The 13,912-nt window shown below is 56.0% G+C and overlaps 1 protein-coding gene across 1 annotated transcript; it reads right to left on the bottom strand.

Moving 5' to 3' along the window:
• Positions 1-74: 74 nt before the first annotated feature.
• FBXL16 (F-box and leucine rich repeat protein 16) lies at positions 75-12,940 on the bottom strand. Its single transcript, XM_031595337.2, has 6 exons — positions 12,500-12,940; positions 3,207-3,926; positions 1,912-2,420; positions 1,742-1,826; positions 1,042-1,105; positions 75-828 (listed from the first exon to the last, which is right to left on the bottom strand). Exons 2-6 carry the CDS (start codon positions 3,909-3,911, stop codon positions 680-682), a joined length of 1,512 nt encoding a protein of 503 aa, XP_031451197.1. The 5' UTR covers positions 3,912-3,926; positions 12,500-12,940; the 3' UTR covers positions 75-679.
• Between the last annotated feature and the right edge of the window lie 972 nt (positions 12,941-13,912).

Raw genomic sequence — 13,912 nt, 5'->3', positions numbered from 1 at the left:
ACAGGGCCGGACCCCCAGCCCCATGGGGACAGTGGGACCCATCCCAGACAGATGAATCACCTCTGGACATAGAGTGGCCACAGTGGCGGTGACCCCACATCCCTCCATGTTCCCCAGGCAGTAAAGGGATGACAGCCCCTAGCATCAAGGGGATGTTGCCCCACTGTCCCCAGTGGAAATGGGGCACAGTGATGTTTGAGGAGGGGGAGGGAGACCACGGCCCAACTAGGAGAGCTGTGTGGAGGGGCTGAGTGGCAGCAGGGTGGCGGGTGCCACTTGTCACTGTCCCCCCTGCTGTGCCACGAGACTGAAGCAAGCGAGCATGCGAGGGTGGAGGAAAGCATCCTATGGATGGGCGAGGGGGGACGCACAGCACGGGGGGGTTGGCTTGTTTCTCCCATCCAGGGGTGCCCATGGCTCTGTGCAGGGGGTCCCAGGCTCCCATCCGTGCAGCACCCATGGGTGCCAAAAAGCAGGGATCTCCTCTTGCCGTGCCCGGGCCCCTCGGTGGCAAGTTGGGGGGGGTGCTGGCATCCAGGTCGTCGAGGCGGGGGCTTTACATGTGGGTCAGTTGAATGAGCAGCGTCTTTTGCACCCCCCCTAATCCTGCTGACGGGAAGAAATGGGTTGGGTGCCGTCGCAGCTGGGTTTAGGGGGGCTGGTCCCCATCAGGTGGACGCTACTCGATGACCATGCAGCAGGGCAGGTGCTGGGAGAAGTACTTGAAGAGCTCTGGAGTGGCTCCGGGGCAGTTGGTGAGCTCCAGTTCCTCCAGCTCCTGCAGCTGTACCAGCCCCGAGAGGCCCGTGGTGGTCAACAAGGGGCAGCCTGCAGGTGGACAATGTCACCATCACCATGGTGTTCCCATCCTTGTCCCCCATCCCCTTCCCTGTGCCCCCATGTGGGTGCCATAGGACTTGAGGTTCCCTGGGCTACAGGAAGCCTGCCATCATGGGGGTCCTTATTTCTGTTCCCAAAGACTGTCCTTGTCCCCATTCCCAGTCACCCCCAGCCCCACGTCACCTCATGCACAGGTCTCACCAGCAAGAGATAGGAGGCGTAGGCTGCCCATGCCCAGGAGGTGCTTCAGGCCGAAGTCCTGCACCTGTAAAAGAAACAGGAGTGGGACCAGGATGAAGACAGGCAGAGGTGCCAAAAATGGGGTACAGCACCCGTGGATCCTGAGGCTGAGAGGATCAGGGTGGTGGGACTGAGTGATGGAGTAGGGTGGTGGAGCAATATGTTGGGTTAGAGTAAGGGAGTAGAGGAATGCAATAGGGTGATGGGCTGGTCCCCATCAGGTGGGTGCTACTCGATGACCCTGCAGCAGGGCAGGTGATTGATGGGACATGATTAAGCAGAGGGTTGTTAGTTAAGGTAGTATGGTTAGGTCATGGTTGGACATGATGATCTTTAAGGTCTTTTCCAATCTGAATGATTCTGATTCTATGATTTTATGTTGAGGTGGAACAAGGTGGTGGGACAGGGTGGTTGGACGTGATGGTGGGACATGACGGTGGGGCAGGGTGATGGAATAGGGGATGAGACAGAATGATGGAGCTGAGCCCTGCTGAGCCTACAGGTGTCCATCTCAGCCCCACATCACCCCTCTTCCCAGGGCTCTGCTGCAGACCCATGGCAGAGTCCTGATTTCCCCTCCCATCCCAGCCTGATGCCACCACCAGTGTGGACACATCCATGGGCTCCCAGTGTGGGCAGCCCAGCCCTAGTTCTCTCCTACCTGGCAGCACCAGCGCAGGTAAAGGCTCCGTAGGGATGACATGGTGGACAGGTAGCTGAGACCAGTGTCAGTGATCCTCACACACCTGTGAAGTCATAGGACAAGCAGATGAATTGTCCTTAGCCCATGACCGCCCTGCTGCACCCACCACCCTTGGCATGATCCCGTACCTGTCGAGCACCAGCTCCTCCAGCTTGTGCAGGTCACAGGCAATGTACTCCAGGGCCATGTCGGTGATGCGAGGGCACCAGGACAGGTCAAGGCTGCGTAGCTTGCGCAGGTTCTCAGCCACCAGCTCCACGCCATCATCTGTCACCTTGGAGCAGCCCGAGAGGCTGAGGACGCTCAGGTTGGGTAAGCTGTGCACCATGTTGACCACGCCATGGTTGGTGATCTCCCAGCAGGAATTGAGGCGCAGGGTATGGGTGGTGTAACCCTGCTTGGCGGTGAAGTAGGCGAGAGCCGTATCCGTCACATGGTAGGCTTGCAGGTTGAGTTCAGCAAGGTTGGGCAGGAGCTGTGAGATGGCTGCAATGGCATCATCAGCCACGTTGATGCAGTCGCTGACGCTCAGCGCTGTGATGCGGGCGTTGAGGCTCGACCACAGCCCGGCCTCCGTGAAGTCGTTGCAGCCTGACAGCTCCAGCCGCACCACACCCTGCATCTGCTCCAGCATCACCTGGCCAGGGGCAGCACAGAATCAGAAGAACCATAGAATCACAGAATCCTAGAATCACTGAATATCCTGAATTGGAAGGGACCCACAAAAATCACCTAGTCCAACTGCTGACTCCACACAGGGCCACCCAAACACTATGTTTGAGAGCACTATCCCAACACTTGTTGGATTCTGGCAGCTCAGTGCCATGACCTTGGGAAGCATGTTGCATACCCAGCACCCTTTGGTGAAGAACGTTTTCCTAAGTCCCACCATGACCCTCCCCTGATTCAGCTCTATGCCATTTCCCTCATTGCTCATCAGGCATCATCCCATCACTCTTTGGTTCTTCCCACTGCCCAGCCACAGCCTCACAGCTGCTCCTTCCTGGAAGGGATGGGTAAAGGCTGTATGTGCTCCCATGGGTGATGGGGATGAACAAGTGAGGAACAAGTAGGCTGCTGATGCTGCCTGCCTGCTGATAACTGGGAGGTGGGCCACACCCTTGGTGGGGAAGGAGAAAGCTCTTGCTGATGCAGACTGTAGCATGCTTGTTTCCAGGTGCTGTTGTGCTTGTGGATTGACACATCTGGACATGTTGTGCCGAAGACTGGCAGCGTTGCCACATGGTGGGGAATCAAGCATTGTTTCCCAAACTTTGCCTCCACGTTGGGTGCAAATAGACTATGGAGACAGCACTAGGGGCACCCATGGGGACATCTCTTCAGGGCAATTCATGGTGCCACCTTTCTGGCATCTAACCCAACCCCAGTCCCTGGCCACCTCACTGGTACTGAGGCCACCTACCTCCAGCCCTGCATCCGTGATGGTTGACCTTTTAAGGCTCATAGACTTGACCCCCTTCTTGGACAAGGGGTAGTTGTCAATGAACTCACAAATGTCCAGGTCGGAGACGCCCACGAGGCAGAAACCGTCAAAACCCCGCACAGCAAAACCCTGCAGGCTGACAAACTCCTTCTCGCCACCAGGCAGGACATTGTAGAGCTCTTTGGTGTGCAGGACAGGTGTCAGACCCACCCAAAACTTGGGTTGGTAGAGCACCCGCCGCCACGCCTTGCACACCTGTGCCAACACGCACTTCTCACAAGCCGAAAAGTACCAGAAGAGGCGGTTGAGGATCTTCTCATCCACCACCAGCTGCCTCTCTGAGGGTGAACCGGGCAGCCGTTCTGGAGAGGGATGCTCGGAGCCTGGAATGGCCTCGCTCGAGTTCAGTGCCACCAAGGAGGTGCCGGGAGGGGATGAGACGCCAGCCAGAGCGGCCAGGGAGAGCGGCGAGGCCAGGCTGGGGATGGGCAGGTCGCTGCGGGGGGCTAAGGCTGGGCTGAGGATGGCAGGCACGGAGGAAGGCTGGCACAGGCGGTTTTTCACGGCAGGGGTGCCTTTGGTGATGCTGGCAGAGCCAAGGCCGTTGGGCTGTGTGGGGATCTTCACCAGTCCATTGCGAGGCAAACATGGGGGCTTGGTGTCGCCGTTTCTCGGGTTCGACATCTTCCACGGGTCTCTCTGCAACACAGGGGTAGTAAGCAGATGTCAGCCAGCACTGGGCTCACTGGGATGCATGGCTTGGGTGACAGAGATCACACATGCCATGCTGTTCAGTGAGCCCATGCCGATCGGGTGCCACAGCTTGCAGCGGCACCACATCAAAGCAAGCCAATAAATATTTCAGCTGCAGCCAGACAGGCTTTCAAACAGCCCTGCCACACCCCACCATGCATTATTAATCACATTTCCCTCTATAAATACAGAGGTGAATAATTGATGGGGGCTTGCCCCCCGCCCCCCCACCAACCAGTGACTGGCACAGTGCCCTACCAGTGTCATACCCATTCTGCCAACATCCTGTGCCCCAGCACACAGCGCTCACCTGAACCAAACCCTGCCAAAGGACTAGGTTCCCATCTCCTTTAGGGCCCAGCTTGAGGTGGAGCCATAGGAGGCTGGGCTTCCAGAACACCCAGGGGCATGGGAGGAGCTGGAGCCTGCAGAAATGGAGCCCATGGGGATGAGACAGAGCTGTCACTTCCAGGTCCTGAGGGATGGGGACTGCTCAGTGACAGCCATGTCTGAGTGGCACATTAGTTTGTGCTTGCTAATGGGACCTGAGGACACAGTCACCAGCTCCCCCTCAGAACCACAACAAAAGCTGAGAGTAAAGAGAGAAAATACTTTGGATGGCTGAGCCCTGGAGGAGGGGAGCCTGGCAGAAAAGGGATAGGATGTGACTGTGGCTCCATTTCCATGTCCCTGCTTTCTGCCCCCAGGAAGGTGACCGAGAGCACCAAGAGAGTAGTGTGCTGGCTGGTGAGCCACATGTGTTGCGGGTGGCCCAGGGACACAGGCTCTGGGGCTGTCCCACCCTGGAGACAGTGCTGGCCTAAGCCAGCCTCTATGCTGCACTCTGACAGCCCCTACAACACCAGGACACAGCTGGAGATCTCCCTGCTGCCCCCAGCCCATTGCTCCAACCCTCCCATCATCCCCATGCCCTGCTGCATGGGGGAGCAGTCCCCTGAATTGAGAGACCAAGGACTCACCATCAGCATGGTGAGGCTGAACACCAGCTTTCTCCCAGACTTTACCCCACTCTTTAAGAGCTAGTTTTCTGCCCGTTCACACTGCAGATGGGAAGCAGCCAGTGGTGAAGCCTTTCACCTCTCCACAGCAGCCCAGCACAGTGGCATCAGCACCACCAGAGCCCATCCTCCGGGAATGGAGCTGGCCCTGAGCAGACAGCCTGGCGCCACTTCCTACTTGGATGCAGCCTCTGCTGCCTTCACTTACACTGCCCTACAGAGGGTTTGGGCCTCAGATGCTTGACTAAATTTGCTTGAAAGCAGGAGAAGAGGAGGGGAAAAAGGAAGAAACTTAAAACCGGCAGCTCTGAGGTTGGCAGCAATTAGGGAAGTGAACAGAACGTGCACCAGGGTGTCTAACACAGTGCTACAACACAAATCAAAACAGATAATTACTGCACAGCACAGAAAGGCTGTCGCTCCAGCACAGAGCCCACAGTGAGAGCAATTCACCATGCTGGCTGCCTTTGGGGAGAGGTCAGGTGGTGAGAGAGGGGCAGCCCATGGTCTCCAGACATCGTAAGGCAAGCCAGGGGTGGGGGCTTCCACAGGGGACAGCCATGGGATGAGACAGATGCTGACAATCATCAGACTGTAATTCAGCCAGATGGAGGTGTTGGCAGCAGTTACAACCAGCTGAGAGTGAGGTTCATCCTCAAGGCAGGGCTTAGGTGGTGGACTTCGTGGCTTTCACAGTTCTGCCTTGGGAAGATGAGCTAGCTCCCCCTGCCCCAGGCACTGAAGCTGCTTGTCTGACTCACAGATATCCCAAACCATGAATGAGCTGGGAAGTCACTTCAAGTAGAAATACAAACAGGGATGGAAGCCTCCTGGGCAAAGGCAGATTTCAGGCATGGATAGCAGGAAGCTGGGCAGGCAGGGATATGATTGTGTCCATCCAGGCCGACTGTATGTGGCTGCATCTCTCTGAGAAAATGGACTACCAGGGATTCTATCTGCCTGAAAGCACCAGGACCTGGGGAAGAGAGCATCTTGGAGATGGTGGCAGGGAGAGCAAGATGGGGATGCTTGTTGGCTTAATAATTACTTCTCCATTGCCTCTGGAGTTACCCCTCACTGCTACTGAAAAGCCCCCAGCAGCAACTCTACAGGCTCCTATGGCCCAGAGGGGAGGCCACATTTTGCTCCATTGTACAAAGTGCAAGTACAAAGTGCAAGTCCATCCTTCAGAGCTTCTGTGCACTGGAACACATGGATCACATCATGCCCTGCCCGAGGTCCTTTCTCTAATGCACTGGGACAGCCTTGGGAAGGTCAGTACAGACTGCACTCTCAAGCCCCACTTTTGATATCTTTGTCCCTTCTGATGTTCCCACAGTTCTGCAGATATCTGCACATACTTGTTTTTTACTTTTACTCTGAAGCAGAGAAACAGCAGAGATTTGGCCCTTCATCCTCTCTCAGAAGGAGTGTTAAATGCTTGGTATAATCACTCTTACTTTGGGACTTCACAAGAAGGACTCAGCTTCAGAGACCCTCGTGCAAGCTCCCTCTGCTCTCACAGGCCTAAGGGAGGGAGGTGTCTGCCAGCTGTACTAAATCTCAATCCACAGTGGAAGGAAACCTGACAAAAGCAAAGGGCAAGGTCTTTAAGTCTCCCAGATTCATTCCAGGATGCACATTTCACAGGAAATGTTATTGCAGAGAAATCGCTCCATTCATGAGGGCTTTCTCATCCACAATGAGTGATGATGCAGTTGTGGGGGGTGGAATTGACGCAGGAAGAGAGAAGAAAGAAGGGGGTCTAAGAGTGTGTCACTACAAACATTACGCAGATGATGAAGCTGGGAAGGATAAGACAAAAGTACCCAGGAAGAGAGCACTTGTCCAAACCATTGGAGTGTTTACTTTCTCCATGTGGTAGCAATGAGGGATGAGAACCTCAAGACACAGGTGGGGTGAACAGTCACCTGCTAGTGCTACCCCTGTGTACATATGGGCTCACTTAGAGAGCCCAGGCTGTGTCAGAGATACACTAGGTCAGGCTGCGGTCCAGCTGCATCCAGATTTGATGGCCACTATGTGCTCTGGGCCATCGGGGAAGCTCAGGGGACATTAGGGCTGGTAGGGCTCGGTGGTCCATGGAGGTCGATGGGGTCGATGCCCAGGTCTCGTTCAGCACTGCAGACAAAAGTCCTGGCAGCGGTCAGCACCGCGTAGAGCCACACAGTTCCCCTGCCCGTTCAGCACCACGGACGGCGACAGCACCCCGTTCAGCACCACGGACAGCGACACCGACCCCCGTTCAGCACCGCGGGGAGTGGCCTGCCCTGCCGGCCTCGGGGCAGCAGCATCCTGCAGAAACAGCCCTCAAAACGGCCCGAGAGACCCCAGTTGCCTTTGCTATCCCTCGCTATCCCGCTCTGTTGCCCCCCCCCCCCCCCCCCCCCGCTATCCCCCCTTTGCTATCTCCCCCTGCTTCCTCACCACTCCCTGTGAAGTCCCTCCTGTTGCCCCACCAGGTCCCTGTGAAGGGCTCCTGCTGCCCTGCTAGCTTCCCGTGCAGCCCTTTTATTACACTGCCAGAATCCAAGGCTGATGCAAAATTATTTTTGTCGAGCTACTGCTTTGGTGACAGAGAGCTGCTCGGCAGCAAGCAGCCATCGCTCACGGCTTCCTGCACACACACACACACAAACACACACAAACAGATATGCTTGGACACATGCACACACACACACATCAGAGCCCTAGGGGCTGGTGGATGCACCTTGCATGAGCCTCGGTACTGAGACACACATATACATGCACATATACACACACAAACAGAGATAAGCGCATGCACACACACACTCACGCAGGGTTGCATCAGCTGAATTCATTAGCCCATCTATTTTTACTAATGCAGCAAATCAAGTTGCTCTACAGGCAGAGAAAACACACCCGAGACACAGTGCTGTGGCAGAACACACAGCCAAAGCTTTTGTCCAGTGGCATCAAGGGTAACAGCTGCCCAGAACCACCAGCTGTGCACAACAACCCAAACCAACAGCAATGCCATGCTGGTTCCTGCTTTGGGGACAGAACCTGTAGACCAGAGCACATGGTAATAATAAAGATATCCCTCTGTAAAGACTGCCTTCCCCAGCAGTGCTCAGCAGTGTGCGAGTTGTCTCTTTCTCTGACTGCATCAGGTCAGCCCACTGTCCATGCAGTATGTAGTCAGGGGGGTATATGTATGACTGTCCTTTCAGTGTGCTTGGATCACCTTGGTAATGCAGAGGAGGCACTGAATCCCCCAAAGAGCCCTAGAGTTGGAGGGGCAGCTGGTGTGTTTAGGTGCAGAGAGGCTGCCTGTACATGCATGTGTGTATGTGCACATGTAGATCAGAGCTCTGGAGCTCAGGACTCACACATCAGCTGGGAGAGAGGCACAGAGCACAGCTCCAAACTCAGCACTGTGTATTGCAGGATGAAGCCTGCAGCACGAACCAGGAATTCGTGGTGAGGAAAAGACGATGTTCTGCTCTCTGTTGCTTGGCCCAGAGACCTGCTTCTGTGGTGGAAGCTGGGAAACTCCTTCCTAGGATTATCCTGAGAGGTCCTTGAGAGACTAGAGAGATTAGGGCAGCTCTCCTGTTCCTCTCCCTGCTCCCAGTGATGCCAAGTGAGCCCATCCCACCTTGCAGTAGATAAAAAGGCTCAGAGGACCCTAGGAAAACACCCAAAGGCCAAAGTTCCCTGCAGCAGGCAGTAGGGTCCCCTCTGGCTGCTACACACTTTTCCCATGTTCTTCCCAGTGTTTGTCATTTTGGTGTGATCCCAGCCTGTGTGGGAGGTGATGCTGGCCCCACTCTATGCCAGCCCATCCTCAGCGTCCAGGAGGGGAAGGAGCAGCACTGATTCCGGCCATAGCTGTTCCACACAATGATTTTCCCCAGGAGTGGGGATTTGTCTGGTTAATTTGGAAAGCTGAGCATGGCACGGAGTATGTAACTTTGTGGTGTGCCACTGCTGAGGCCCAAATCTCCCAAATATGTTAAACATTGTCCTCCTCCCTATCCCAGGCAGCTCCATGTTCCACAAGGAGACTCAGCAGGAGGAGTAATTCACATCCAATGATGGTTGTCAACAAACTTCTATGCACATATGCACAGACGTGGACAGAGTTGGTGACTGTGGCTGACCTGGGCTCACCTCCTCCAGCCTCCTTCAGAAGTAGTAGGCCTCACTGCTGAAGGGAGGATGCTCATGCTTCCATGTGCCTCAGCTAAGTTTCTCCCTGCTCCCCGTTAACCAAGGTGTTGTGTTGGAAAAGCAGCTCCTGTTGTGTAACAGCCAGAGTGTGCTCATTTGATGGAGCTGGGCACGCTGTAGCCCTGCTCCTTGCCCCTCTTTGTCCCAGGAACAGAGTGCTCAGACATAAAAGAAAGGTCCTGAGTGCTGATTAAGGGTCTCATCGAGGAGAGATGAGCCAACCCATGCCTGTTCCTAGGACATCAGTGTGCTTCCTTGGTACTGTGGGACAAGTGCCTCTTCCAGGGCCTTCAGATGTCTTCATCATTCCAGATGTGGCAATGGCCACACAAACAGCGAAGCCTTTTTGCCAGGCCAGTGTGACAGCCTGAAATTCTCTGCACCATGGAGCAGATCTGAGGCCCTGAGCAGGTCCTGGCCACAGGTGCCCATGATGGAATCCAGCACCAGTATCATCCTCTTCCCAGGCCACCAGCCCAGCCTGAGCCCTGCCCCAGACACAGGACCTGAGAGAACACAGAGCGAGACAGAATAGGGCTGAGGGAACTGGTGGGATATCAGGGCAGGGAGGCAGTGCTGAGCCACAGGACTGCTGCTGCAGGGTAATGGAGTTGCTCAGTGCTGACATAAGCTCAGAAAGTTGTTAGATTCTGGCCTCTGACCAAGGTCATGGCCCTGTTGCAAGGAGGCAATGCAGCCTCGGTGCTCCATGTTCTCTCACCCACCTGCTTCAATCTCCCCATCAACCATCAGTGTTGACGCTGTGTGATGGGGACTACTGGTGCTCCATAGGCCAGCAGCAGGCCTGAACCCAGCTCATGGGGCATTCCCACAACCACCTGCTTGTCCAGGAGCTGGACAAAGCTCCAGCAGAGAGAAACCCCAAGGAATACTTTCTGCTTTCCTTCCCCTTCCCTGAATGCTCTCCCATCCTCAGAGCACCTGAAGAATGTGTGCAGTCCCATGATGGGTGGGCAGGGACTTGGAATGGGTAAGAAGCTGCCAAAGGATCTGCGCTTGCCTGCACATTCTATTCTGCTCCTGGCACAGCATGAGCACAGCTAGTAGCCCCAAAAGCAATGGATTCCCAAGAGCCCTGGCCTGCCTTCTGTCATGCCATATTCCCATGGGGTGTGCAACATGGAGGTGGTCCCTCTGGAGGAAACAGAGGACCCTATCATCCCAATTGCCTTCCCACATGCCATCCCCAGCCCCAGCTTGAGCAAGGACCCCAGCACCCCCAGAAGTGGGATTTAGGGAGCCAGGAGGTTCCCAATACTGGGGAAGCTCAGCCACCACATCCCCACTGCAACAGAGAGGAAAACAGGCCTGGAGGATGGAGCAGGGATCGATGTGGGGGAAGCCAGCTCGGGGAAAAATAGATATCTATCTCATTAAAAATGGATGCTGAAGCGAGTCCTCCCCACTCCAAAGCCACCTCCCTCCCTCTTCCTGGTAACTGGAGTGAAATCAGCACTGAGCTTCCAGAGGAGGGGAAATGCCAGCACTGTGCATCTCTTGCTCTGCACTCAAAGAGTGCCCCAAAGCCTTCTGCTCCAGCCCCTGGCCCAGTACCCCTGTTAGAGCTCCCCTACCACAGAAGGACTCCAGTCTTTGCCATCAGGACACTATCACATCCTGCCAGTGCCACCAGATAAGGCTCTGGGGCACAGTGGAACCAAATGAACCCCGATAGTAATCTCAGACCCCCCCCACATCGCTGAGGCCATGGGAGCTCTGCCTTGATCTGGTTACAGCTCACCAACCTTGCCCCTTAGTTCCCCCATCATCTGGCTCAGCCTGTCCCAGCACAAGCAGCCTCTCTCCCTCTGTGGGGCTTCCATAGCCACTGTGGGGTGCTCCACACAGAGCTGGGATCCTGCTGTAGGGATCACCCCTGTGTGCCTCATCCCTAAGGTCTAGCCCTGCCTCTCTGTGTCCCCTTGGCCTCTAGGAGTGATGGTGATGGCAGTGTGTTGTTCCCAGACTCCATGGCTTGTGTCACCCCAGAACAGAGGAAAATCCCACTGTGTTGCTGGGGTGTTGTTGAGGCATTGGAGTGCCAGGTTGCTGAGGTGTCAGAGTGTTGGGGAGTCAAGGTGACAGAGTGATGAGGTTCTGGGGAGCAGGATGCCCAAGTGGGGGGTGACAAGGTGTTGGGGTTTTAGGGTGATAGGGTACCAGGATGTCAGGTTATTGGGGTGCTGAGATGCCAAGATGTTGGGATGCCACACTGCTTGGATACCAGAGTGCGAAAGGGGGATGGAGTGTAGAGAATTTAGGGTACCAGCCTCCTAGGATCCCACTGTGCTGGGGTGCCAGTGTGTTGGGATGACAGGATGACAGAGTCACAGTGTTATGAGGTTTTAAGGTGCCAGGAGTCTCATACTGTTGGTGTGTTTGGATGGTGGGGTGTCGGGATGATGGGATGCTGCAGGATCAGGGTACTGGAGTCCCATGGTTTAATGGTGCTTGGATGTAGGGGTCCCAGGATGATGAGGTGCAAGGATGCTGGGGCGCCGGGGTAATGGGGTGCTGGGATTTTAGATTGCCAAGCTGCTGGGATCCCACAGTGTTGGAGTGCCAGGGTTGTTGGGATGGGTGATGGGATGATGGGGTGGTGAGAATTTAAGGTGCCAGGGTAGCAGGGTAATGGAGTCCCGTGGTGCTAGAATGCTAGGATGCAGGGGTCCAAGGCTAATAGGTTTTAGGGTGCCAGGGGATACAGCTCCAGAGGTGTCAGTCTCTTTTACCCTACAGAACCATGGAGGAGGGTGAGCAGCCTGAGGGGGTGCTTCAGGAACTTGGGGGGTGGGAGGAGGGGGATCAGAAAACAGGCAACAAGGCAACAAACCCCCACCCTACCTCTCTCTCCATGCTGGTAACCGCACTCATCCCAAAGCCTCCCTACAGGACAGCCGGTGCCAGCCCACTCCCTGCCTTCTGGGCCCCCGTTTGGGGGGGGGTGGGGGGGAAGGGAGACGAGTGGAACGGAGAAGGGCCCCTCCGTTACCTTCTCCCTCTCCTTCCCCCCCGGCCGGGAGCACGGGGCTCACTCTGCCGCCGTTATATAACGGTGCTGCGGGATGCTGCACCGGGGGCTGCGGCCCCAGCCCCCTCCCCGCCCGCCGGGGCCGTACGGAGATGTGCGGGCTTTGTGTCGCAATGGTTTCCCGAGAGCAAATCACCACCATCATCATCATCAACAATAATAATAATTAAAAAAAAGAGAAAAACAAAACAACCCCCCCCCCCCCAAACAATAAATAAGCGATCCCTTACCTCCAGCTCTCCCAGCTCATGCCATGCCGTGCGCGGACAGCCGCTCCTTTCCTGCGCGAGGAAACCTCGACGAGGAGGAGGAGGAAGAGAGGAGGGGAGGAAGATGGGTGCTCCGTGCCGCTCGGCCTCAAGCCGAAAAAAAAAAAAAACCCAAAAAAAAACAGCGGTGGGGAGGGGAGAGGGCCGGATCCGGCTCGGTGCAGGGCAGCTGCGAGAGGCTCGCACACGCACACGCGCGCACACGCGCGCACACGCAGCCTCCCGCGTCCGTACAGCCGCCCGTTAAAGAGACACCGCCGCCGAGAGCGACAACGCAGCGCCGAGGTCCCCGCACCGATCCCGGTCCCCGCAGCACCGAACGGCAGCGACCAGGTGAAGGGGGAAGGAGCCGGGGAGCTGAGAGCCCCCGTACCGCGGGGAGGGACGGGAGGGTGGGAGGCACCGGAGGGAGGGGTGGGGGTGGGAGGAGGGAGGGAGGGATGCGGGGACGGATGGAGGGGTGGAGGAAGAGATGGATGGGTGGATAGGTGGAGGGGTACGGATTTAGGGATGGAGGGGTCGATGGATGGTGGAGGGATGGAGGGATGAATGAGTGGAGGAATGAAGGGAGGAAAGGGTGGAGGGATGGATGGAGAGAGGGATAAATAGGTGGAGAAATAGATGGAGGGATGGATGCAGGGACACGTGGATGGTTGGAGTGATAGATGGAGAGATGGAGGAAAAGATGAAGGGATGGAGGGATTGATACAGGGATGGAGGGCTGGATGGAGGGACAGATGCAAGAACAGATAGGTGGTCAGGTGTAGGGAGGTATAGATGCAGGGAGAATCATAGAATCATAGACTTGTGGAATGGCTTGGGTTGGAATCATCTGGTTCCAGAAGGATGGAGGGACGGAAGGATGGAGAGATGGATGCAGGAACAGATGAATGGAGGGAAGGATGAATGGACAGATGGAGGGATAGAAAGCTAGATGGACAAAAGAATGGATGGACTTAGGGGTGCTTGCTCTGTCTCTCTCCCCACCAGGACACTGGCAAAAGGCAATCCCTGTGCTGAACCCTCTTGGCTGGTAGCCTTGGCCCCACTGGCAGCCCCCAACTCAGTGGGGATGATCCAGCACCCTGGCAAGCTGCAGGAACCTGCACTGAGGGAAGAGCAGATGCGTTCACTGCCCCACTTATTCCTGTCTTGCCCAGCTCTGCACCCACTCAGCAACTCCAATGTGGGGCCCAGCTCCCCAGACTGGAAGGAAAGGGCTTAGGCTTAGTGCTTAACCCCTTCCCATTACACAGCACTGTAGTGGGGTAAGCTAGGCTGGCTGCCACCCGGCCAGGCCCTGGGGACGCTGATGTAACTGCCAGGATCTGGCTGCCTCCATTATTTATAAGGCAGGTCGGGTTTCGTGCTGGC

The sequence above is a fragment of the Phasianus colchicus genome, chromosome 16 (assembly GCF_987193195.1).
Source record: "Phasianus colchicus chromosome 16, bPhaCol1.hap1.1, whole genome shotgun sequence".
NCBI lineage: Eukaryota > Metazoa > Chordata > Aves > Galliformes > Phasianidae > Phasianus > Phasianus colchicus.
This window is presented reverse-complemented; position numbering and strand designations above follow the sequence as displayed.